The 25,267-nt window shown below is 43.1% G+C and overlaps 3 protein-coding genes and 1 long non-coding RNA gene across 8 annotated transcripts in view; 2 read left to right on the forward strand and 2 right to left on the reverse strand.

Annotated features, from left to right (window-relative positions):
* LOC132475107 (uncharacterized) overlaps positions 1 to 15,097 on the forward strand; it is a 40,494-nt gene extending 25,397 nt beyond the window's left edge. Inside the window, exons 27-42 of the mRNA XM_060076082.1 lie at positions 7,820 to 7,855; positions 8,682 to 8,756; positions 8,916 to 8,957; positions 9,564 to 9,638; positions 9,737 to 9,778; positions 10,387 to 10,461; positions 10,523 to 10,564; positions 10,794 to 10,843; positions 10,955 to 11,007; positions 11,178 to 11,404; positions 11,830 to 12,086; positions 12,486 to 12,623; positions 12,785 to 12,905; positions 12,986 to 13,051; positions 13,160 to 13,195; positions 14,021 to 15,097. Of these exons, the coding sequence (XP_059932065.1) occupies positions 7,820 to 7,855; positions 8,682 to 8,756; positions 8,916 to 8,957; positions 9,564 to 9,638; positions 9,737 to 9,778; positions 10,387 to 10,461; positions 10,523 to 10,564; positions 10,794 to 10,843; positions 10,955 to 11,007; positions 11,178 to 11,404; positions 11,830 to 12,086; positions 12,486 to 12,623; positions 12,785 to 12,905; positions 12,986 to 13,051; positions 13,160 to 13,195; positions 14,021 to 14,304 (1,619 nt within the window). The 3' untranslated portion in view covers positions 14,305 to 15,097. The remainder of the gene's footprint in view (positions 1 to 7,819; positions 7,856 to 8,681; positions 8,757 to 8,915; positions 8,958 to 9,563; positions 9,639 to 9,736; positions 9,779 to 10,386; positions 10,462 to 10,522; positions 10,565 to 10,793; positions 10,844 to 10,954; positions 11,008 to 11,177; positions 11,405 to 11,829; positions 12,087 to 12,485; positions 12,624 to 12,784; positions 12,906 to 12,985; positions 13,052 to 13,159; positions 13,196 to 14,020) is intronic.
* LOC132475123 (uncharacterized) lies at positions 1,151 to 3,232 on the reverse strand. The gene is made up of 2 exons (XR_009529815.1): positions 2,349 to 3,232; positions 1,151 to 2,098 (listed from the first exon to the last, which is right to left on the reverse strand). It is a non-coding gene; the product is annotated as an uncharacterized LOC132475123 (long non-coding RNA).
* A 2,981-nt stretch (positions 15,098 to 18,078) lies between the features above and the next one.
* Positions 18,079 to 20,456, forward strand: dnaaf1 (dynein axonemal assembly factor 1). The gene is made up of 2 exons (XM_060076089.1): positions 18,079 to 19,024; positions 19,123 to 20,456. The coding sequence occupies exons 1-2, from the start codon at positions 18,079 to 18,081 to the stop codon at positions 20,103 to 20,105; spliced, it is 1,929 nt and encodes a 642-aa protein (XP_059932072.1). The 3' UTR covers positions 20,106 to 20,456.
* The window catches only part of mffa (mitochondrial fission factor a), a 5,318-nt gene continuing 152 nt past the window's right edge, over positions 20,102 to 25,267 (reverse strand). Inside the window, exons 1-8 of one of the 5 annotated variants that reach the window (XM_060076112.1) lie at positions 25,240 to 25,267; positions 24,362 to 24,582; positions 23,956 to 24,128; positions 23,547 to 23,638; positions 22,598 to 22,762; positions 21,893 to 21,943; positions 21,620 to 21,704; positions 20,102 to 21,347 (exon numbers count right to left, since the gene is read on the reverse strand). The exon at positions 25,240 to 25,267 is cut by the window's right edge and continues 152 nt beyond it. In XM_060076112.1, the coding sequence (XP_059932095.1) occupies positions 21,216 to 21,347; positions 21,620 to 21,704; positions 21,893 to 21,943; positions 22,598 to 22,762; positions 23,547 to 23,638; positions 23,956 to 24,128; positions 24,362 to 24,578 (915 nt within the window). In that variant the 5' untranslated portion in view covers positions 24,579 to 24,582; positions 25,240 to 25,267 and the 3' untranslated portion in view covers positions 20,102 to 21,215. Of the gene's footprint in view, positions 21,348 to 21,619; positions 21,705 to 21,892; positions 21,944 to 22,597; positions 22,763 to 23,546; positions 23,642 to 23,955; positions 24,129 to 24,361; positions 24,583 to 25,239 lie in introns of all 5 variants that reach the window. The other 4 variants (XM_060076111.1, XM_060076114.1, XM_060076113.1 and 1 more) reach the window with 4 other exon arrangements.

The raw sequence follows: 25,267 nt of genomic DNA on the forward strand, positions 1-25,267 counted from the left end.
TGAAGGTTAGGGACGAGCACTTCACCCTGGATCTGATCTCTTCTCCAGCTGCTGTGGCTGAGTTGTAACTATGAATGCCATTTTTAAAGAAATCGTCACTGCTGACTATGTTTTGATAAGACATTACATTTATTTAGCTGACAAATTGTTGATATCATGTTAAGTATATGTCCTCCTTCCTGTGCTAGTACATGTGTACTAAGCTGTACCTCCTATATTCAGGTATAGATAGGAATTTTCATTTTGTTGGTCTAGGAACTGATCACGGAAATATTTACAGTTCCCCCGAGAGGCAGCTTGAGTGTGGATTTTAAGTTACAAAACACAAGTAAACTTTATGTATTTTTACATCGTGACCTGTTCTGAAAGTTTGTTTGGATATCTTTTTACAAAGGAAAGGTAAACAATATTTGTAGTTTTTGGTACCGAAATGTGAATTGTCTTCTCTGAGATACAACTCACTTCCTTTTGCATGCATGGTGCCATCTGCAGGTGCATGCTATGACCGTATCCAGATGGTAGCACGGCAGGAAGGTAGCACCTTCCTGCCGTCTGCTACATCTTTTTATGGTGTTTCTAATATTTCAGAGGAGATCTGGTTTTGTGGTTCTCGTGTCTCTGTGTTGTAGTTTAGTCTTTGTTTTGGTAGTTAGACGTTATCTCTGTGTCCGACAGCGTCATTTGGCCAGCGTAGAGAAATACCCATTGTCCCAATATTGTCTCTAGGAATAATCACTCACTCATTACATTGTTCTGACTAACCCTATTGAACATAAAGGCAAACAACAACACACGTATTGCACTAAAGTTGAACTTAATTTTGGGTTGACACGTTTTTGGTTCCATCATTTTGGAAGCATCAGCTTCAGTTCCCCTGTGCTGTGCGATCGGCCCCTTCCACGAGAATTGAAAATATGGACTGATTTATTAAATTCTGTATTTTTACATTAAATGTATTTAGCGGACACTTAAGTGCAAAGCGACTTACAGTAATTGCATTCCACAATGGAAGATACAACCCAAAAAGAGCAAGAATCGTGCAAGCACATGAAATGCTTTCAATAAGGAAGCTCCTTTAAGCACTACATTATAGAAACAAGAGATTAAGAAGAGAGATGAGTTTTCAGTCTGCAATCTTTTCCCAAATGTCTTGACCTTAAAGTAATTATTGATGTCATGTTCAGAATAGGTCCTCCATCCTCTGCTAGTGCTAAGCTGTTCCCCTCAGGTACCTCCTATAGGCAGGTATAGATAGTTGTGATCACAGAGTTTCTGAACAAGTTGACATTATGCCAAAGAAAGATAATGATCCTTTTTAAGGGTAATCTACAATCTACTAGCACAATCATTTTCTACAGGTTCCCCAAGAGGCTAATGGTACTGTGTCAGTTCATTGTTTTTATATATTATGTTAACTTTCTGATCCTGAGCCAGGAAGGTTCAGACGTCTGTTTGGGGAAAAAATAAAAGTGGTTTGTGGGAAAGGCTGCCTTCTTGCTTCATTGTCCAACATATTTCTGTACTAGTCATGCCAACATATTCAATATCAATTAAAACATTAATCACATTAATAAAATTCAACAGCATTCAATAGATAATGGGATACATTAGTGTAAAGCTATTAGTCCCATTCAGCTCAATGATTAGTAATTATTATATTGACATGGGAAGAAAATTGCGTTCCAAGGAAAAAGGACCTTTATTTGTAAACTGTGTCGTATAGTTTTACATCTACAGATTTAACCAGAATTCTTACAATTCCTGGAGAAATGGTACTTGCACTGCCACAACATGCTTCTGTGTGTGTACATCTTTGTATTTGATTGTGTATGGGTATGTATGTTTACGTATGTGTCTGCAGCAAATTGTATCCTGGATCGGTTTCTGACAGGCCATCGTGGAATCCTGGAGGTCTTCAAGTCAGGTGATCTCATACTTGCTGATGAGGGATTTATAATCTGAGCCATTGTGCCAGAAGGAGTCAGACTAGGACTAGGGATATCCCGATACCACTTTTTCACTTCCGATACCGATACCGCATCTTTTGCTAGCAGGAGATACCGATATCAATCCGATTCTTTACGTCTTGAAAAGGCTGCTTTTCTTCCATCGATTCCCGTCGAGTGTGGTTGCCAAGATAATGAGTGGAAGGATATATGGGAATAACGTTACTGGTTTTCAATACATTGGAGTTACATATTCATTCAATATGATGTATTCCTAGTCTTTATCCTACCCATATTACTATATAGCACTGCCAAATCCTTATTTTTTTTCAACGACTTGATTAGTCCAAGTTGCTATGTCAAGTCAGCTACCTAACTAACTAACCGGCCTGCAAAACTCACCATCACCCTGTATGTCTTCTCATTCAAGCTAGCTCTCACAAACACCACAGTCCAGTACATGGCAGGACATGTACTGGTCTTCACCCCTTTGGACATGACGCTCTGTCCTCATCTCTAAAAACCCGCGTCATGTCAGAAAGGGACGTCACGATCGCTCTGTGGCAAACGACCGAGTTCAGCCGCATAAACCCACGGCTTGACTTCCGCGCCGGCAGTAAACGTTTCCATGGTACTAGCAAGCTCAACCAATCAAAGACGAGGCGACACATTTTAGGATTGTGGGTAGTGTAGTGCTTTTAAAGGACATCATTCTCGAATAAGATTTTAACGTGTGGCTTCTACAGGACAGGAGCATATACCAGTTCGTTTCATTATCTCTTGGCTCGTGGTAATACCTTGGATGATAACGATATTTAAAACCAAACCTCTTTGAGATATTTTAAAGTGATTTTCCCATCCGAAACCGAAACCAACCTGTTGTTCCAGGTGTACATACACGAAACACGTCATGGTACAACAATCGAAACCAATAAAAAAAAAGCGCAAATTATAGGAAGTAGTCTGTGAAAACCAAAGTAGATTCTTGTTGGTCGATATTGTATCTTAAAGAAGCCACATAGCCCAGGCTGACCACAAACTATGGAAGGTAAGCTGTGATAAAGTAGCCTACCCTTGGAATTTTTTCATCCTTTTGGTGTAGCCTACTCTTGAAATTCACATTGGTTTTAGCGGTAATTTATACTGTAGTGGTCGGTCTATACTGTGCTGTTGTAAAGGAACATTACTAAATCTGGACTGATTTCAGATTCATTGTCCTTTCACTGTAGATTAGATTCACTCAAGTATTCATCGCTCAACCCTTCCCGTCTGTGATTACATGAATTAACTCAATTTCTCACGGTTCCATAACACTATGCAGTTTGTTTGTTTTATTACTAACATGTCGCTGCTTGTGCGGGCATATTATTTATAGGACTCGGTTGGTTTCCATTTCTGGTAGTCGTAGAGCTAGCTTTTCAATGTATCGTCTTTGGACCAAAGCCATAGCATAGGCCTACGATACTGCTACGGGTTGTCAGGATGGAAATTAGATCAATAACTGCGGGATTGTCCTACCCGGGGAGGCTGAATTGCATCATTGTGACGATAATAAGGTGCTCTTATATCATGGTTTCTCAACGGGGCCCCTGGGCCTGGGGGGCGTTCGCACAACCTAGGGGGGCGCTTGGAACGTGATTCCATTTTTGGTTTAAAAAACAAAAACTAAAAAAAACACCTTTTTTTTTTTTTGGGGTGCAAAAATAGGCTACCTGAAATAAATAGCCTATTTTCATTTATTGGTTTCTAACCCCTCTACCGTCTCAGCTACTTTTTACTGTCTATGCGCAGTGGAACAGTGATAATACATTGCGGTTCGGTCCTGCACACGCCCGGACTCCCGTTACATCAGCTATCGTCATGATCTCTATAGTACTAACGCTGATAAACATAACCCAAGTTCGCGGTATAACAGTTCAATAACCAACACAACACAATCAAACATGGCCAATAGCAAGAAAAAAATATCAAATTTTGTTTCATAGTCCGTTATCCTCCTTCCTCTTGTTCAGTTCCAGCTGCTCTGAGCGTAGTCTCCACGAAAAGGCTGTTGCATTTCAAATACAAAATATATAGGCCTTATTAGGCCTCTGCGTGCGATCTGTTTTCGTGGAGTCCGCGTTGCCCGGGCCGCGGTGTCCGTGGTTCCCGGGCCATTCATTCATTCGTTCACGGGGCGTCGCGGGAGTGGTCGCGGTGCCCAAGATCACGGTGCCCGGGCCGCAGGGTGCCGCGGCCGGGGCACGACGGGAGACGTGGCGGCCGGGAGTCGCGGGAATGAATGTTCAATCCAACCATTTCTTCCCCAACTCTTCTTTCTTGGTTTTTCTCTCCCTCTCCCTCTCCCTCTCCCTCTCCCTCTCCCTTCCCCTCTCCGACTCTCTCTCTCTCTCTCTCTCTCTCTCTCTCTCTCTCTCTCTCTCTCTCTCTCTCTCTCTCTCTCTCTCTCTCTCTCTCTCTCTCTCTCTCTCTCTCTCTCTCTCTCTCTCTCTCTCTCTCTCTCTCTCTCCCTCCCCCCTGTCGCTCTGGAAGTTTAATTGCATGTCATGAATATTCATTAATATTCTTCGCACCAAAACCGACTCAGAGGGCATTCATTGCTTTTAGTGACCAACGCAAAATCAATGAAAAACGATGCATTGACAACTTTAAGCAATATAACACGTGTGTGAGTGGGGTTGTTAGTTTATTTTTCGCCAGAGGATCAGGGTAAGGTCAGGGGGCGTTTAGAACCACTGTCTTATATGAACCTGTTGGTTTGCAGGTGTGCTTCAGGTGTGCATGCACAAATTACTGTAAAATGAGTGCATAAAAGACGAATAAGTAATTTAATTCTCTCTCTCTCTCTCTCTCCCTCTCCCTCTCCCTCTCCCTCTCTCTCTCTTTTGGGACATACATAACTTATTGAGTTGTGGTAATTTGAACAGACTTTGTGGCACATTTATCAGTAGCCATCTGTGGCCATCAGATGTTGAGAGATGTAGAGTCTTTTTTGGAAGTAAAAAAACATTACCATTTCTCTTGATGTGTCTTTCAGGACTTCGATCTAAACCTGTTAAGAAGAAGCCGTCACACAGTAGCGGACCGGGGAGCCGTCCTGGTGAGCTGTCCTCGTCCCTGCACCTCAAAAAGCCGGCTAGTGACGGGACGCTGGGTGAGTTGAAGTCTCTTAGTTTTAGGAGTAATACGTCTACCTGCATAACCCTCAAGATCAGGGATGGACAACTGGCGCCTTTTAATTTTTTTACATTTTTTAACCGCAACTGAATCAGTCATTGTAGTTATGCTGTTCACCGATAGAGGACGATTCCTTTGCAAACGATCTCAGGGCCCTGGGCCTTCCTCAACGGCGAGGAATAAAGACAGAACCATGGTGATGAGCAGTGCAGAAATTAAAAGAAAAATCGATCATGAAAACCATACCTTTACTTAATGTCGTTGGTTCAATAAACATGCAGACATCTATCCAATTTTTTTTTCATTATTTAGAATTATTTGGTTTCTTCTCTCATGTCCGATTAGTGGAAGTGCGCGTTCATGTGGCCCTCTGATGGTGATGACGAAAAATTGTAAGACTGACGATCCTTTTTCATATCCTAGCACTTGGGGACGACAAGACGGTAGCAAAGCCAAAGGAAAGAACGAGAGGTAAGTGCTTTACTGAGTGCTGCTGTGTTCCTTGGCTCATTGGTGTTGATGCTAGTGTGACAGGATAGCTTTTATAGTTTGGTAACCCTCACCTTAACCCCTCACACCCATTTCTAAAGAGGTAATATAAAAAAAAAAGTTGAGTGATACATCATCAGAAGGTGGAACTTGACCTGCCTGATTGGGTTTTGTGTGTCTTTTTTAGGAGACAATAAAACCCTCTCCGCAGGTCGGGATCTGTCTGGTAAGCTGCTCCAGGATGTGGCAAAATCTCTGGGATGTAAGTGGGAGCAGGCAGCCATCCACCTGGGGCTGAAGAACGGAGATCTGGACGAGATCAAGAAAGACAACAAAGATGAGTACATGCGTAGACGGAACATGTTGCGGCTGTGGAAGCGCCGAAGCCCAGGAAAGCTCACAGCACAGGACCTGCTGAGAGGTCTGGAAGACCTGGAGGACCTACCGGTCGAGACTCGTCGGTTATTGAAAGGTAACGTACTTCACCCCCACACAGTGAACGTCTTTCATGCATGAGCATAGATCTATGAAACTCTGGCTGATGAGTGGACTTTTGAGCCTTGTGTCGGATGTGTTTGGTTACATGGTTGTAAAGTGGCACGAAATCAGCCTTACCTGGTAATATTTACACAAAGATATATAAATATACACAAATAAAAATTACTTTCTCCATCACTTGATTCTATGTGTAGCACCTAAAGCAGTTTGCTTATTTGATCAATTGTATGTAATCACTTTTTCCTTTACTATTTGGTTTGTATCTTATTAGTTCAATGAACGTTCTGTCGTTTGCTTTGGACAAAAGCGTCAGCTAAGTAAATGTGATGTGATGTAAAGAAGTGTGTTTGGTGTGATAGGTGCGCTGCCTCCAGCATTAGATCTGCAGGTGGCGTCGTCGTAATGATACTTGGGGTTAGGGTTATGTCTGTTTCCGTGCCGTGTGCCGCTGCTGCCAGTGAGGCTTTAAAGTAGTCCTCTAAGGTGATGTTGGCAGCGTTACCTCGATAGTGACCATCGGTCAGGACTTCTCAGAGTCCGACCTCGGCCAGCATCCAGACCGAGCAGCCGGTCAATCCGGTCCCATTACACACCTTGTGTTGTGAATGCAATAGTACGTTATGAAGTTTAACGTTTTCCATTGTTTTCTATTCATCAATCTATTATTATTTACGTTGAATATTCATCGTAGCTGGAGATTATGCCGATCCGATCCCCAGTTTAATTGAGTTTCAATTGTCTTTTGAAAAGGAATAAGTGATTGGAAGAAAGACAAATGTTATAATGTTTTAACCAAAATAATGTTTGTTAATTTTAAAATTAGAAAATGTAAACAACATGTATTGTATTGATTATCTTGACCGTCTTGAAGTTGATTTGTTTCTAAGTGAGAAACATTGGCAATCGTTCCGGATCACTTTCCTTAAAAAATCAGATACCAACCTTATGAGTAGAATGTTTCAAAACCCCTGGTGTGTGTGTGTGTGTGTGTGTGTGTGTGTGTGTGTGTGTGTGTGTGTGTGTGTGTGTGTGTGTGTGTGTGTGTGTGTGTGTTGCTACTGTTATCCTTTCATTTAGGCACTGAATACAAAACCAATCACTGCTGAGTAACAAAACGTGACGCCCCGAAACTATTGACTAAACACTAATGGATTTACTGTAACAAATGGAAAGCCATAAGTTGAGCTTTCAACTAAACTCCCCATGATTGGTTGAGGAGGTGCTGTCAAACATTTCAGAGTTTGATTGATCCCCCTTTCACAGGGACGAGTCTCACAGAAGACACAGCAAGCATGTCCGTGGTGGACAGGTGTGAAGAGGACGGTTCTGATTCTGGTAAGAGTCGTGGTTCTTCTCTCACGCTACATACCTCCAGGCTTCTCAGTGCCTTTTTAATAGACGCCAGTGCTGAGATTGATGAAGCGGATGAAGAGGATGAAGGTGAGCAGTGTCACTCTTCCATTGAGCTTTGAGTCTCAATGACGAGGTGATCTGACTACAGAAGTATTTCACTGGGGGTTAAAGAAATATATCCAGGTTCACTGAACCGGGAATGCTGCCTGCCAATGTATCATGAGGCCAACTGTTATTGGAGCGCTTAATGTACACATTACCCTTACACTGGACATGCTGTCGGTTTTTCGTGTTCCAATCGGATAGTAGGATAACCAGGTAAGTTTAATCAATCATAACATCCCCCTTCTCTTCAGGAGAGCAGAGCCAAGGACGAAAGAGCAGTCACTCAGGTGGGCCATGGAAGATGTTTAAACTATTAAAAGTTGTGTTGGATAGAGCTAAAACATACTGTGGTAACCCGGCACGGTGAGCGAACCACCATCTCCCGAAACAGGACACAACTTTGCTGGGCAAAAGCCAAAAAGGCATGTTTAATCCAAAATCAAACAAACATACTGAAAATAACACAACGAAAAAACCTGGGAGGAATCGACGGTCCTGCCCCCCGTGGGCGGAATCCCGTCACCAACGAGGACCGGTCTCTCCGTACAGGAGCCACATGGCTGGGAGAGCCCTGAACGAGTGGAGAAGCAGGCTATTTAAGCCCTGCTTCTCCACCTGTTCCTCAGGTGCTCTGCATGTCCTTAATTGGCCCGGGCCGGGTGGCCACAATACATATTAATAAAAGCTACTGATGTTGACCAGTAATCAATGTATTGTTAAGTTGAAAGAAGGATTATAATTTTCCCATATAGAGAAAATGATATTGGTTTAATGTTTGCGTACAGCCTGCAATTAAAAAGATAAAACAAATGGAAGCCAAAAAGTGTAAAGATACCAGCAATTCATGAGAGGGTTCCCCAAAACCCTTTTGCATAGGCTAAAAAACAATACAAAACCAATCACTGCCGAGTAACAATCAGTGACTCCCTGAAACTATTACCTAAACAGTAATTATGTGCTGTTGCAGATTTACTACCAAAAATGGAAAGCAGTAGCTAAGTTATGTTTGTATTTTGAAATAAGCCATAAGTTGAGCTTTCAACTAAACTCCCCATGATTGGTTGAGGAGGTGCTTTCAGGCATTTCAGAGTCTGATTGATCCCCCTTTCACAGGGACGAGTCTCACCGAAGACATAGCAAGCATTTCTTTGACGGACAGGCATGAAGAGGAGGACTGTTCTGTTTCCGGTAAGAGTCGTGGTTCTTCTGGTTCTTCTGCTACTCTACATACCTCCAGGCTTCTCAAAACCTCAATCTTCTCCATCTCCAAGTAATTTCCCCCTGGGATTATTAAAGTATTAATCAATCAATCAATTCTTCTCTCTTCTTGTTTTTTATTTTTGCCAGACGCCAGTGCTGAGATTGATGAAGAGGATGAAGAGGATGAAGGTGAGCAGTGTCACTCTTCCATTGAGCTTTGAGTCTCAATGACGAGGTGATCTGACAACAGAAGTATTTCACTGGGGGTTAAAGAAATATATCCAGGTTCACTGAACCAGGAATTCTGCCTGCCAGAGTATCATGAGTTCAACTGCTATTGTGTTGGATCGAGCAAAAACATTCTTATCAAAAAAAGCTACTGATGTTGACCCGTATCATTGTATTGTTAAGTTGAAACAAGGATTATAATTTTCCCATATAGAGAAAATGATATTGGTTTAATGTTTGTGTACAGCCTGCAATGAAAAAATTAAAACTAATGGAAGCCGAAAAGTGTAAAGATACCAGCAGAGGGTTCCTCAAAACCCTTTTGTATAGGCTAAAAAACAATACAAAACCAATCACTGCCGAGTAACAAACAGTGACTCCCTGAAACTATCAACTAAACAATAATTATGTGCTGTTGCAGATTTATCATAAAAAATGGAAAGCAGTAGCTAAGTTATGTTTGTATTTTGAAATAAGCCACAATTTGAGCTTTCAACTAAACTCCCCATGATTGGTTGAGGAGGTGCTTTCAGACATTTCAGAGTTTGATTGATCCCCCTTTCACAGGGACGAGTCTCACAGAAGACATAGCAAGCATGTCTTTGATGGACAGGTCTGAAGAGGAGGACTGTTCTGATTCTGGTAAGAGTCGTGGTTCTCTTGGTTCTTCACTCACGCTACATGCCTCAAGGCTTCTCAGTACCTCCATCTTCTCTCTTTTTGTTTTTTCTTTTTGCCAGACGCCATTGCTGAGATTGATGAAGAGGATGAAGAGGATGAAGGTGAGCAGTGTCATTCTTCCATTGAGCTTTGAGTCTCAATGACGAGGTGATCTGACAACAAGTATTTCACGGGGGGTTAAAGAAATATATCCTAGTTTACTGAACCAGGAATGCTGCCTGCCAGAGTATCATGAGGCCAACTGCTATTGTGTTGGTGGATCGAGCAAAAACATTCTTATCAAAAAAAGCTACTGATGTTGACCAGTATCATTGTATTGTTAAGTTGAAACAAGGATTATAATTTTTCCCATATAGAGAAAATGATATTGGTTTAATGTTTGCGTACAGCCTGCAATGAAAAAATTAAAACTAATGGAAGCCGAAAAGTGTAAAGATACCAGCAGAGGGTTCCTCAAAACCCTTTTGTATAGGCTAAAAAACAATACAAAACCAATCACTGCCGAGTAACAAACAGTGACTCCCTGAAACTATCAACTAAACACTAATTATGTGCTGTTGCAGATTTACTACCAAAAATGGAAAGCAGTAGCTAAGTTATGTTTGTATTTTGAAATAAGCCATGAGTTGAGCTTTCAACTAAACTCCCCATGATTGGTTGAGGAGGTGCTTTCAGACATTTCAGAGTCTGAATGATCCCCCTTTCACAGGGACGAGTCTCACAGAAGACACAGCAAGCATGCCCGTGGTGGACAGCTGTGAAGAGGAGGACTGTTCTGATGCTGGTAAGAGTCGTGGTTCTCCATGCCTCCTTCTGGCTCTCTTCTTGTTTTGTCTTTTTGCCAGACGCCAGTGCTGAGATTGAGGAAGATGATGAAGAGGATGAAGGTGAGCAGTGTCACTCTTCCATTGAGCTTTGAGTCTCAATGACGAGGTGATCTGACAACAGAAGTATTTCACTGGGGGTTAAAGAAATATATCCAGGTTCACTGAACCGGGAATGCTGCCTGCCAGTGTATCATGAGGCCAACTGTTATGAAGGACTTCATGTCCACATTACTTTCACACTGGACATGCTGTCGGTTTTGTTACTGACAGTAATTATTTATCCTGACAGAAGAGATGCACGTCAAGTCACAACCTGAAAAATGCAAAGCAGCTCAGCAGGTGAATTTCAACCAAATACATTTCTTTCCATTACATTTACATAAATGACCTTAAAGTTAAGATAATAAGTTGTGTTGCTCTTTGGTGTTGTTTGCTTCTGATTTTTTACAGAGCCCTGAGTATGTGAAGGTCACCCCAACGAAGATTTTAAAGTGGCGCTTCAAGTGAGTGACATTCGGTCCTGACATCAGTCCCATGGTGTTATCAGAATAATTTCGTCCCAACTCGTGTGTGTGTGTGTGTGTGTGTGTGTGTGTGTGTGTGTGTGTGTGTGTGTGTGTGTGTGTGTGTGTGTGTGTGTGTGTGTGTGTGTGTGTGTGTGTGTGTGTGTTAGGCTACCGCTGAAAGGCAAAGGGACCTATGAGTGTTCGGATACAGGTCTGAGGTTTGAAGTGTCGGAGCAGGCTCTGGTCCGCTACTCGGTCCTGTCCTGGTCAGAAATCGCTGAGTACCTCCCAGACTCCTGGAGACCTGCTGGATCGATTTGGAATGTGGATGTGGTCAACAACGATTCATCTGTGCTCAAGTTTATCCATTTCCCACACTCTCTGTGCCTTTCTGGTAAGAACACGATCTGACTGTGAAGAATCTCTGTGTGCATGGCAGCTTTGGCAGTGTTTGGTTGTACCAACCATTTTGGTTATTTCTTGGTTTCAAATTGGGCTCATATATACCCCTGATACTCGAGATTTGGTTCATTATTCTTTATTCCCCCAACATATTTTTTTGAATTGAATACTATTTATTAACATGGAACTTTGAAGTTCTTTCTGACACAACTTTACGATTCCTCTTGTTTTCACATTTTACAAGATCCCTGCCTTTTTTTTAAATGCAAAAGAAGAAAAAATTAATCGCTAGATCAACTTTTAATATAATATTTATTGATTTACTTCACATGTATTTCTCTGGACTTAAGTACATACTGGCTGTTATCATTTCCCAACAGGCTAGAATAATGTTATGCTATGTTAACGTCTCCACAGGACCTGAGCATGAGCTGAGCTTCAGTGTTCTGCTCATAAAGGACGGCCAAGCCAGCATTGAGTCGACGGTGGACTTCACGGCGAGCCATGTTAAATGGCCCGTGTCCTCGCTTTCTAAAGTGGGTCCCATCACTCCGAGCAGTCTGCAGGGGAAGCACCACGGGAGGGTGCTGATTTACAAGGAGCAGAAGAGAAAATGCCGAAAGGACCACATCTTCCGCGTGTTTTTGTCCTTGAACAACGAATCTGGGATCAAGGTGACGAAACAAAATGGACCAACGAGTCAGTAATGGGACGAGAGTCCCTGTGTGTTGATAAACAGATGCATGGATAGACGGACAGACTACAGTAAACTTGGCATTGCTAAAATGAGCTAAATTGTGATAGACCAAGCTGGGCAAAACTGGACTAAATTAAGGGATTGACTAAAAATAGGCTGGACTAGGCTAGCCTAGAATGTGCTAGGCTAGACTGCAGTAGGCTAGGCTAGATTACTCCATTTTTTTTTCCTCTCTCGAGTCCATCCGTCTTTCTGTGTCTGTGATCTTCTATCAATAACTAACGTCTCCCATATTAATACCTCCCTCTTCCTCTTCCTCTCTTCCATTGGTTCCTGTACACATTGGTTCCTGTACATCTTGGTACTGTATCTGCAGGCTCTTGAAGAAAAGGTGCTGAAGAAACCAAGTGAAAATGGTGAGGAATGGATCAAGGTTGCCATACCACCCCTCTGTTTGCTGAAAGAGAAGGTCTACCACCTCAAAAGCGAGCCAAAAGGGCAAATTGAACAAAAGGTATGTGTTGTGCCCCCATTTATCCCAATTTATGTACCTAATCCTGTAATGAAAATGTTTTTTGCAGTTCATGAAGAGAAAGTTTATTGAAAAATAACTAACACTGTGTGTGTGTGTGTGTGTGTGTGGGTGTGGGTGTGGGTGTGTGTGGGTGTGTGTAGAATCAAGGATTCACCACTTCTTTTGTTGTACGCTTCAGCGCGCTTGAGCGTCCTCCTTTCAGATTGTCTCTCATGGACTCAGACTGTGATGAACCTTTGTGGTCTGCTACAATCAGAGAAGGTAACCAATAGACACAATTAGTATGGTTTTAGTGGTTTGCATCGTAAGACTCTGATGATCCTTTCTATGGCAAATTCTAGAGGATTGGAAAGGCAAGAAAAGTTCTCTTCCGAAGATGAACCAGGTGCCCAACAACAGAGGGGGAGGTACACTTTTCTTTGATGCTGTGTTCTTTGGATCATTGTTGGTGTTCCAATCGGATAGTAGGATTATTGGGCACGTTTAATCAGCCACAACATCCCCCTTCTCTTCAGGAGAGCAGAGCCAAGGACAAAAGAGCAGTCGGTCAGGTGAGCCATGGAAGGTGTTTAAACTATTAAATGAGACATATTATACCACCAGGTGTGAGTCTGATTAGCCTTACAAGACGTTTCGAAAATCTGCCCCATATGACATCACTAGTGGGCATGTCCACCTAGATCTGTGCTGGATAGATCACTCACACCTGGTGGTATAATATGTCTCCTTTAAACGTTGTGTTGGATCGAGCCAAACATTCTTATTTATAAAAGCTACTGTTGTTTATCAGTAATCAATGTATTGTTAAGTTGAAAAAAGGATTATCATTTTCCCATGTAGCCAAAATGATATTGGTTTTATGTTCGCTTACAGCCTGTAATTAAAAGATTAGAACTAATGGAAGCCGAAAAGTGTAAAGATACCAGCAGGTCATGAGAGGGTTCCTCAAAACCCTTTCGTAGGTCTCTGTATCTCGTTTGGACAAAAGCTCTTCTACATATTAAAGTGAAAGGAGATTGGATTATTCTCAACACAAAATTGTTGTCGAGGAAGTGTGAGGGAAAAACTAAAGTATATGGAATCGGCGCAAAGGTGCGTTACTATAAACTATGGAAGGTGAGCTGTGTTGATCTTAATGCACAAGGGACAAAAAGCCTTTGAACATGCCTGGCCTGCTGTATGATAGGCAATTTTTTTTCTTTAATTATCGATCTGAACTGGAGAACAAGATTTAAACAAACTATCAGGGCCGTCATCGGGTCCAAGATGGGACGACAAAAGAATCTTATCTTAACCCCAATAAAGAAGAGTTTAATTAATCAACTATCGTGTTTGAAGGTTCTAATTTTATAATGCCTTTTGGATTTATTTTCCAGAGTTGCGAAGGATCTATTCTCAATTTGTGCAGGGACTTTCAAACCCAGTTATCAAAGGTCTCCTGGATGAACTTTATACGCTTGAAGTGGTCAGTACTGAGGAAAAGGAATTTGTGATGGAGAACCAGAAGATCAAAACGGACATGGCACGTTGTCTGATCGACATGGTGATCGGGAAAGGGGAGACAGCATGTCAGATAATGATCGATAAATTGAAGGTTAAGGACAAGTACTTGTGCTCCCACCTGGGTCTGATCTCTTCTCCTGCTGCTGCGGCTGAGTAGTAACTGAATTTCCTTTTTAAAGTCACTACCGACTTTGTCAACTTCGACAAGACATTACATTTATTCAGCTGACATATTGTTGATATCATGTTTAGAATATGACCTCCTTCCTGTGATCTAGTACATTTGTACTAAGCTGTACCTCCTATATCCAGGTATAGATAGGAATTTTGAAATATCATTTTTAAGTAACTATTGTATGGTCTCGGAACTGATCGCGGAAATGTTTACAGTTTCCCCAAGAGGCAGCTTAAGTTTAGTTTTTTATATATTATTTTAAACGTTCAGGTGGATTCTATACGCAGCCAGATTTGCAGATCGGCTCCGGTACATGTTGGACAAAACTTGACGAGATCCACAAATGCATACAGACGTGTTCACATGTGGTAAACTGATGTAAAGTCACAAAACTAAAGTAAACTTTATGGATTTGTGCATCGGGATCTGTTCTGAAAGTTTGTTTTGATATCCTTTTACAAAGGAAAGGTAAACATTATTTGTGTTTTTTGGTAACAAAATGTGAATTGTCTTCTGTGGGTTACAACAAGTTACTCACTTCCTTTTACATGCATGGCGCCATCTGCAGGTGAATGCTATGACCGCATCCAGATTGATACACATTGGACAAAACTTGACCTTGATTGCAAAGCTAAGGTGAAAAATGACTGGACACTGCCACCAGTGTGTGTATAAAAATGGTTGCAAGTCGCTATGGGTGAAAGCGTCTGCTAAATGTAACTGTTATTTTCTCACTTCAGGGTAAGCTGCGATAATAAATAGACCTGACACTGTTTCACCCTTGTCAGTCTTTTTACTTGCGTCACTGTAGCATTGAGTCAAACTGTGGTGCCCCTACCTTCCCTTTTATTGGATTATTTTGTTCGTTTAAAAATACAAATTGTTGAAACAACAAAAATGACGCATGGGGGCAGAGTGAAAGTATTTCCTGGTTATGAAAATCAGAACCATGTAGGGTACATCCCCAGCACCAGGAAGGGCAATGTCCTCCTAGACCCACTGAACACTGGTCTGCACCACGCAGACACAACCTTTGGTGCGACAAAGGCCCCAAGATGTCAGGGCGAGACGTATGCCAGCGGGCCATGGCGAGGTCGTAGACTGTATGAAACAGACCGGATCAGGACCTTGTACAGTCTGGTTAGCATTAGCGGATGAAAACTATTGTGGCTTCTTTGTGGGGGATGTCATACCTTCAGTGGGATCACAAGAACACCGTGAGAGCCTAAGAATACTACAGGACAGGTTAGGGCATCCAGGCCATTGTGTGGTTGCTCTTGACAACATTTGCAACCAGTCGCTGGGTAGGTTGTTGCAATGATTAAGTAAACTAATGATAACCTGTCAGCATAACTCACAGCACAACTCCTCCGGACTGAATGCTGCGTATACACAGAAACCTTAGAAAACCTAATAAATGTAAGAAGGTATGTTTGACCATCTTATTTTGCCCCAAACAGCGGTCTGAACATTCCTGGGTCAGGCTTATGATATGGGGAAAACCCTGAGCTAGCCCAGGCCTTGACGGCCGATCGGGCTACTCTCCGTGAGCTCCTCGCCTCTGGAGGGCGCGGCGACGAACCCAGAGGGGCAGGTGTCGTGCCCCACATTCATGTCCCGAAGACGGGGGAGGCAGACGACCATGAGGCCTTCCTGGAGACCTTTCAGGGAGTGGCCGAGGTCTCCAGGTGGCCTGGCCAGGAGTGGGCTCACAGTCTCCTGCCTCCCCTGACGGGGGAGGCCCAGCTCGCAGCCCACAGTCTGCCGGCCGGGGCCCAACGGGACTGCGACACCGTCGCCAGGGCTTGGCCTGGCGACGGTGTCGCAGTCCCAAGGAACATCGACGCCGGTTCCGGGCGTTGACGTTCGCAGAGGGGGACTGACCCTTCACCTATGCCCAGCAACTGCGGGACCAAGCAAGGAGGTGGCTGGTCCCGGACCGGAACACGCCAGAGGGGGTCCGCCTGGGTCCGGTACCACCGCGACCTCGCGGAGAGCCACCTGCCACCCCCTGATGTTTGCCACTTGGGTCTTCTTGAAAGGTAATAACCTACGTCTTGGTTTTACACTTGGTTTGTTCTTGAATTTCAAATCCTCTAGAATTTGTCACAGAAAGGAACATCAGAGTCCTACGATGCAAACCACAAAAACAAGACAGATGCACCCTCAAGAGAGGATGTTACACTGAGCTACCTAGCTAACCCAGTCTCACTTAGCGCTTTCTAGGCTAGCCTAGTCCAGCCTATTTTAGTCGCTCCCAGTTTAGCCTATAGCCTGGTTTAGCCAAGTTTATCCCAGCTTGGTCTGGCACAATCCTCGCTACATCCTGATGTAGCGTGAGAAAATACCCAGGAGAACGATAACTCTTACCAGAATCAGAGGCGTCATTCTCTTCAAACAAGCGCACCGTGGGCAACAGGAGCGCTGCGGCTTGTGTGTGTGTGTGTGTGTGTGTGTGTGTGTGTGTGTGTGTGTGTGTGTGTGTGTGTGTGTGAACAGGTTTTGTCATGCACTACACAGCATTCCCTGTATTTGATCATTGAGCGTTTGCGTTTAGGAAACGTTATACTCCAATAAATGATTGTTAACATGAATACATTTGTATTTTGCTTCTACTTAATAGTCATGTTATGTACATTTTAACATATTTTTACTCAGCAAATTACTGAAATTGAACAGCTGACTTCCTTTGTTTACTACTAATAAACAAAATTCCACAAATAACCCAACTGGACTCTCAACCTGACCACAACTTGCAGGGTTTTCATGTAAACTTACAACCTAAATTAATATATATGTATCATGATACATGATACTCAACGTGGAGCCTATTTTTCCGATCATTTTGGGATTAATTAAATGCGGACAGCGATTCTTAAGGGCATGTTACTTATCAACTGTTTATTTGACAAGTGTTATTGTGTGGTGTATCAACTCCCATTCGGCCTGGCTATAAATGCACTTTTTTTAATCTATCAATCACAACATCCATCAATTTATCTACTTTTGCAGACAAATATTTGAATACAATAATCTGTTTCAAGTATAGTAGAAGACCTTCGTGGAGATTCTAAGAGCATTGCTTTGTTTGGTTCTACCTCAGGTAGGGGTAGACTACCTCCCTTCGTACTGTAGACCATATCTTTGTGCAGAACAATATGCAGGAAACGCGTTTCCACTCGATACAGGCAGACTACTGAACGCAGCCAGAATAGACTTATATAACAAACAATAGGCCTAGGGATATTAATTATACATTATATTTTAAATGCACCTATATACAACAAACCCCATGTACAGTGTTTGTTTACATGATGTGGGCGCATCTTTCTGCGTCACACAAATAGCCGGCGCATTTACAGACGCAAATGACGTTTAGAAATGTTCAGCGTAGTGTCCGAATTCTCGTTTGTTCGTTCCCTATATAGTGTACTATATCATCAAAAACATATAGGGAATGGTGAGGGAACGATTTCGAACACAGCTTATGTATAGGATGTCTATGGCCAGCTGTATTCCCGGCTGTGTCCCATGTTAATGTGTCCCCAGTGCCGCTAGGTGTGTCACTGTAAAACACTTCCGGCCCTAAACCAAGTAGGGTCCGGCTGAGGAGTAGTACCACGTTTCCATGGAAACGAAGGAAGGCGTTTACTAACAGTTCAACTGCTGAATACCTACGCGACATTACTTTATAGCTTTGTGACAAAGTAAAATTGTTTCGGTAATAGTACTTCCATACTTAAATATTTTCCGACTATGTATCCAGCCGAGATCCATGAAAGGACGATAAACGATATGAATATAAACGGGATTGAAACGGGAGATGCCAATACATTGGACTCCTCTATTCAAAACAAACATAACGATGCAAATGATCAAACAACTTCAGCCTCATCACATCTGGACGAACAACAGAAATATACTGGACCAAGAATGACCAAGAAGTTTTTAAGGGATCACTGCAAGCAAAACAAGCTTTATGTCACACCTTACCTGAATGACACGTTGTACTTGCATTTTAAAGGTTTTTCCACCATAGAGAATTTGGAAGAGTATACAGGACTAAAGTGCCTCTGGCTGGAGAGCAATGGACTGCGACAAATTGCGAACCTTGAGGCACAGACTGAGCTCCGCAGCTTGTTCCTGCATCAGAACCTTATCTACAAGCTGGAAAACCTTGGATCCCTTGAGAAACTCTGCACACTCAATGTCTCCAACAACTACATCCAGACTATAGAGAATATCGCCTGTTTGCCAGAGCTGGGCTCACTTCAGATAGCCCATAATAAGCTGGAAACGATGGGGGACATAGAGCACCTGAGAGGGTGTCTTTCAATCAGCGTTCTGGACATGTCCCACAACTTGCTAAGTGACCCAGAGATCCTTGCTGTGCTTGAGAGCATGCCACGATTGCATGTGTTAAACCTGATGGGGAACAATGTGGTGAAGAAAATCGAAAATTACAGAAGGACCCTGATTGTGCGTCTCAGACTGCTCACTTACCTTGACGACCGGCCGGTGTTCCCCAAAGACAGGGCGTGTGCAGAGGCGTGGGCAGTCGGGGGGCTCGACGCCGAGCGCAAAGAAAGGGAGATGTGGGAAACACGAGAGAGAAGGAAGATACAGGATAGCTTGGATGCCATCGCAACCATCCGGGACAAGGCCATTGAGAGACGTCGCCTCAGAGAGATGCAGGAGAAAGGTAAACCGTTTGAGTCTATGACAAATATTTGACACAGATGGTTAATGTCATGTGACACTGAATCAAAATCACTGAATCTTTATTTTTACACATTCTAGGTCAGGCTGAGGGTACCCCGAAGGTGGAATCTCAGAGCACCTGTGAGGAGCATGAGACAACAATAGCTTGCTCCTCACACGGAGAGAAGATTGAGGCCTTTGTGGAGGGCAGTCTGGAAGCCCACGAGGAATTCCTACAGAGCCAGAGAGAACAAGTCGAGCTGGCGGATGATCAAAAGTTACGCAAAGATCTTGAGGCTGAACAACCCGAAGAAGGTTTGATGATAGAAAAGCAAGAAGACGATTACTACAGCCCAAAGGAGATGCGGAACAATATCGAGGAGGAACTAGAGAGTGAGGAAAGCCCAGAGAGTTCAGAAATGGACGATGAAGAGAGAGTGAGTGAGTCAGATGAAGATGTAGAAGATGAACCCGATATTGGGATTGACGAGCCCCAGAGGACCCAATTGGAAGGAAAGCCGACAGAGCCTGGCCATGAAACGGAGGAACACCGGAGAGCGCACGGGCACTGGAAGCAGCCTGATCCTCTGGCCCCGATGGCTCCCTCTGATCCAGGAGACACGGCACCGACGATGACCCCCGGTGGTCCCGGGCCTCTGGTGACAGACCTGGAGGACGGGGAGCCTCTTGAGACCCTTCGCCTGCAGTCACACCGGGCGCTGTGCATCGATGACCTGCCTGATCTGGAGGATATGGACACCGAAGACAAGGACATCACAGGCTTCCTCGCCTTCCAGGAAGGAACCAGACCAAAAATACAAATTATATCAGGTGATGATGTTGATGATTTGACACAATATCAATGTGAGGCGGATGCGGCTTTTGAGGCAATACCAAGCCCAGCCTTGTTGTTCAAAAAGAGTGATCACAACACATTGATTGACTACAAGAAGGGTGTTGCCATGGTGGGTCCAGGAGCTGGGGATGATTCTATGCCAGTGATATTCAAATCACTTGAAGGGTCCACTCCAAACCAAAATTCCAACAGTCCACCCACCCGTTTGATTGAGGAACTTGATTGAGACTTTCAGATCAAGTTTTATTTTCATTTACACAATGTACAATGTGTGGTTAGTGCCCAATTGTTCTACACAGTAAAAAAACAACATCTTAATTTATAGTAATGATTAGGCTCGCTATATTTATACATGACTGCAGAGCGTATTGAAATTACATTTTTACCCATATTTTCATAGCTTACCTTTAGTATCTACCGAACTGACATTGGAGATTGCAAACGGAGTACTGTGTGCGATTACAAACATACATTTCTGTTTTTGAAGGATATCTTTGGAATAAAGACAGTTTACTGTTTTATGTTACCAGCCTGTTCTTATGAGTACCAGCCTTTTATTTAAATAAATATACAATGATCAGCATTATTATGCAGGTCTCTAATGAACGGGAGATTGAAGCCGTGTTGTTCCAATAATAGCTGAAAAAAACAGTTTTCAGAATAGTCATGCCAAGCTTCATAGGTAGTCCTTACACGTGTTCTTTATATTTTACAACAGCATATAAGACGTGCATTCAATTGAGTGTATAAACAATATTTGAACTATACAGTCTTGTCTTACAGCCTCTCTTACCACAGGGCAATCTAATGCAATAAATATATTCTTACATTCCTATTAAACTCTGTAATTCCACAGTTTGTCAACGTTAACCCATTTCTTCAAAACACTTCTGTTGCCTTCAGGACATCTTAAAGTGGCAACAGGCATGGACAACAAGCAGTCAGCATCATTGGCTAGAGGAACGGCCGCAATGGTTTTTTGTTATATAGACCACATAAAAGGATGATATGATTAAGAAACACATAAGTAAAAAATAAAGTGGACATGTATACTATAAAGAAATCGAGTACATTATATTGTGCACACGCCTGTAAGCGAAACAAGTGCAGCAAACATGACGCACATTTCTGACACTTAGAATAAGAGAGGGTCCGTACACACACACACACACACACACACACACACACACACACACACACACACACACACACACACACACACACACACGCACGCACGCACGCACGCACGCACGCACGCACGCACGCACGCACGCACGCACGCACGCGCGCGCGCGCGCGCGCGCACGCGCGCGCGCGCGGTACCAGGGAAGGGCAGTTAGCGACGGAACCACACCCAGCTGTTGATGAGCCAAAACGCCACAGTGATTGAGTAGAGGATCATCTCTCGTTTTGTTCGTTCCTTGTTCTCCTCCTCCAGAAGCTGCAGCCTCCGGTTTAGTTTAATGATCTACCAGTGCATGGAGACACAGAGTTCCTTTCAAACGTGTGGCAGAACACACCAACTCCCCACCACTGAAAATAGATGGGGTCAGCATAGTGTACTGTATAGGATGTTCAACTCCCAGTCTCAAAGTACTGGGTTTGATGCCCAATGCGCTCAGCCTACCTGTAGGCATCTTAGAGCTCCTAGACGCCTAACCCCTGGCCTACATGCTCTGTATTGGCCTGCACCTCATAATGCACAATGGTAGAAAAATTCAAATCATTTTAAAAACTGACCTGACGTCGAAGTGTTGCTGCATCAACGACAGCCATGTCATCACAACCCGCATCGAGAGTGCTATCAAGTGTAGCTAATACCAGCCTGGGGACAGAAACAGGTCAAAGAAAATCAAAGAGAGAAATTCAAAACCAGTGTTTGGTTTAAACCACTTTTGGTTTCACGGGTATCCTCGTGATGATGATGATAAGGAGTAACAGAAAGGTGAAGGAAAAGGGAAAAAGAAAAGTGGAAAGTGAGCTGCAGGGAGTCTCTGTACCAGGTGCAGTTACCTGGACTCATGCAGGGGGTTGGAGGCCGACCCCCCTCGCAGTGATGGTTTGCTAAAGAGAAGGACATAAGAGGGAAAAGAGAAAGGGAAAAATAACGGATAGAGCAAAAGAAAGGAGATAGAGCAGAAGACACGCAGGAGGTTTAACCCTTTGAAAGAATCCACAAACTGATCAAGGCAGACTATGGCTGGGGTTCATGATAAATGCCTGTATCGGTATTTGTGGTACAGTTACTGTACTACAAAATATTTAAAGCCAAAAATAAATGATGTGTTCAGTAGCTTGGGGCTTATAAAAAAAGGTATAAAAACAAAAATCCAACACTAAAACAAATGATATCACGTTGGATTAATAGTTGTATAAAATATAAGCAATCACCATGCAATTATCCTCTAGGGTAGATTTGTGGACAATATTACCCAAGAACATTGCACACCCAGACTCACTGGTGGCACCAAAAGACAGTAACCACATTGTCTTTAGATCTAGAATTCAATGGCACACAAGTCAATCTAAATCAAAGGCAATCTTCTGGCTGTTTTCTTTAAACTATAGGTTTGAGCCTTAATAAACTTTATCAATTGGAAAAAAAATCCCATGAAAGAGATCAGGACTTGCGAACCAATATTCTAGTAACGTTAGCCTAACAGCTCAGCTAGCTTAGCTGGGGTCCCCAGTCAGGGTGTTTGATCTGTAGTAGGTCACCTGCTCTGGTTCTCGTCCAGGACCTCCAGGACCTGCTGGTAGGCCCGGCGCGTGGTGGTCTGGATGAAAGACAGAACACCGCTAGTGCTGTACAGGTTCTGTTGGTCCTCAGCAGCAGTGAAGGGGGGGCAGGTGCGAACAGGGACAAGGAGAGACGAGGTTGCACTACCGGTGGGTGGGTCGTCATGCCACAGGGAAGACGCGGAAGCGGGAGTGGGTACGTGGGATCAGGTAAAGGGATAAAGAAAAGGTAGGGAAGGGAGAGAGAGAGGCGGAAAGAAAAGAGACCGTCCTTGATTTTAGAACTACACAATTGCTGGCCATCTAGTCTATGAAAACAGTGCTGTACATAGGGATCCCCCAACAAAGACCAATGCTCGAATGACAAGGCCTATAGCGATGGAGGAGGAGCAGCTGAAATGGAGGCCCGGGACAAGCAGAGTTGTATCCTTGATTTTGATCCAAAGACGTGTTACAACTACTAAACCAGAGACAATGAGCTGAGAGGGAGAAAAGCTGAGCCAGGGCGTAGAAGTCATGTAGGATTTCCAACACATTTTTTTAAGTCAGAATTTGTTAACTTACTATCCTAAATATTTATTCAGGCGAGGAAAGGGATACTGTACTATACAGAGGTCATGAATTGATTAATACAATTATTGGACTTGTGTAGAGATCAAGATGTGTTGTAGGAACAATAGCAACAAGGATAAGCAAGGTTATTTCATAACCGGTATAGCATGACAACATTGTTTGGCTTAACTAATTTGGATGCAAAGTTGGACATCGCATCAATACTTCACAACACACAGAACAAAATAAGCAAAGAAACAGAATTGACCAACGACGTTGGAAATTACAAACAATCGCACACAGATGGCTGTGAGACAAGCAGGAAAGAATGAGGCCAGAAGCAGCCTACTCGTTGGATGTAATGGAAGACACTCACGAGGAATCGTTTCTGGTCAGCTGGCCGCTCTGGCGGATTGGGGTGTTGTCACTCGCTGAGCGCTCCCTTCGTAGTCGCCCCTGGGGCCTCAACTGCTGAAACAAACCACACTACTTTGAGCAGAGGGAAACCTTTAGTTATACATGTGCAACTAACGCTTGACAGAATTTTCGAATTATTCATCTGATTGTGCCAAGGTTCTCAATAAATAATACATTTTGAAGAAAACCAAGACATTATAGAAATCTTAAATTCAACATTAAAGTGATTTATACGATCGGTCCAATAACCTCAATACAAAATTATATTCAAAATGAATTATTTACTTTCATTATCAAGACGGCACTACTGTGAACACTGCGTTGATTGAGTGAAACACAATGCTACTTTGTTATTCGCAGTCCCTTACTTCTTCACTGGGTGGTGCTTGAGCTGAACTCCGGTCCATCTCCATGAAGTCCAGAGGCCTATCGTTGAGAGTGAGGACTCTGGGTGGGGTCTTCAGGGATAAAGCCTCCAGTGGGGTAGACTGAATGAGGTCCAGGTCTCTGGGTCTGGAGTACTGGTGATCATCCTCGTCTCCTTATGGAACACATGAGGGGAACACGTTTGAATACATTATTTAAGAATATGTCTTGGCTAATTGCTTGATAATGATCGTCAGATGATCAAGGGTCTTTACTTTCTCCGAGTTATTTGACATTCATCACTGGCTTTTATCTGGTGTGTCAACAGCTCAGAAAATATAATAAAAGAATCAGCAAAAGACAAAGTTCAGGATAGTAAGTGTAGATTGTGTCGTGAAATTGACCAACCTGCGATCACAATTCTCTCTGGAACTTGCATCATGGCACTGCTATGAGAGTACTCATGCAGGCCGGTGCCCTGGTTCTCAGAAGAGTAGGGGGCCACTTTGAGCATCTCGGGGATCCGCATCTGTTGGCTGATCCCCTCCGTGTACTCTAGCTCATAATGGATACGGTTCATCTCCGCCATCTCTGCCGTGGGGGAAGGGAATGCTGCTCCGTTCATTTTGCTGCAAAATAAAAGATAAGACAAATCTTCAGTTGCTTAGCTTGTATCATTGATGGTAATACAATCGAAAAAGGTGATGTCCGGTCACAGGACTTAACTTCCAAATTATATCTTCTTAAATTGTCCTGCTGAATAATACATGGTACACCTAGCAAGGCTTTTACGAGATTAAATGCCATTAAACCCTGTGAAAGAATTTTGTTCGACTGGTCACACTGAATGTCTAATGAGTCATGATGCTCTGTACATTTGCCTTTCCTTTTCCACATTTAGCATTGTATTTTCAAGTCTCAATACTGTCCAAATATTATGAGGTCTTATGATTGCAACTAAGGGACTCTAGCCTTTTAGTTGATGCTCCGTAGCAACCAATCTGACTCGAAATCCTTGAGAAATCGTTCAAATAGTTGAATTGGGTAATTCATGCTAAAGAAATGGATACCCAAAACATTTTGAATTAATAGCTGCTAACATGTGAATGGGATTCATACTTTAAATCAAAACGCAAGTATTATTCGCAGATAACTTGTACTGTTTAGTTATTGTAACAATGTGCTAGTTTGACCAAATGGGTACTATTATGGTGATGACAACGATGGCTAGCCAGCCTTTTAGCGCCATTTCAAAGCTAGCCAGATAAATCAAGCGTGTTTCTTACCCTTTGTTTTGCAGCTAAATCAATTTCA

Source organism: Gadus macrocephalus, chromosome 16 (assembly GCF_031168955.1).
Source record: "Gadus macrocephalus chromosome 16, ASM3116895v1".
In the NCBI taxonomy this organism is placed as follows: Eukaryota; Metazoa; Chordata; class Actinopteri; order Gadiformes; family Gadidae; genus Gadus; species Gadus macrocephalus.

Bases quoted from the DNA above. Each gene is read 5' to 3' on its own strand.
- dnaaf1 (XM_060076089.1), top strand. From the start codon at position 18,079: ATGTATCCAGCCGAGATCCATGAAAGGACGATAAACGATATGAATATA. The intron at 19,025-19,122 runs GTAAACCGTTTG...TACACATTCTAG, and splicing joins CAGAGAGATGCAGGAGAAAG to GTCAGGCTGAGGGTACCCCG.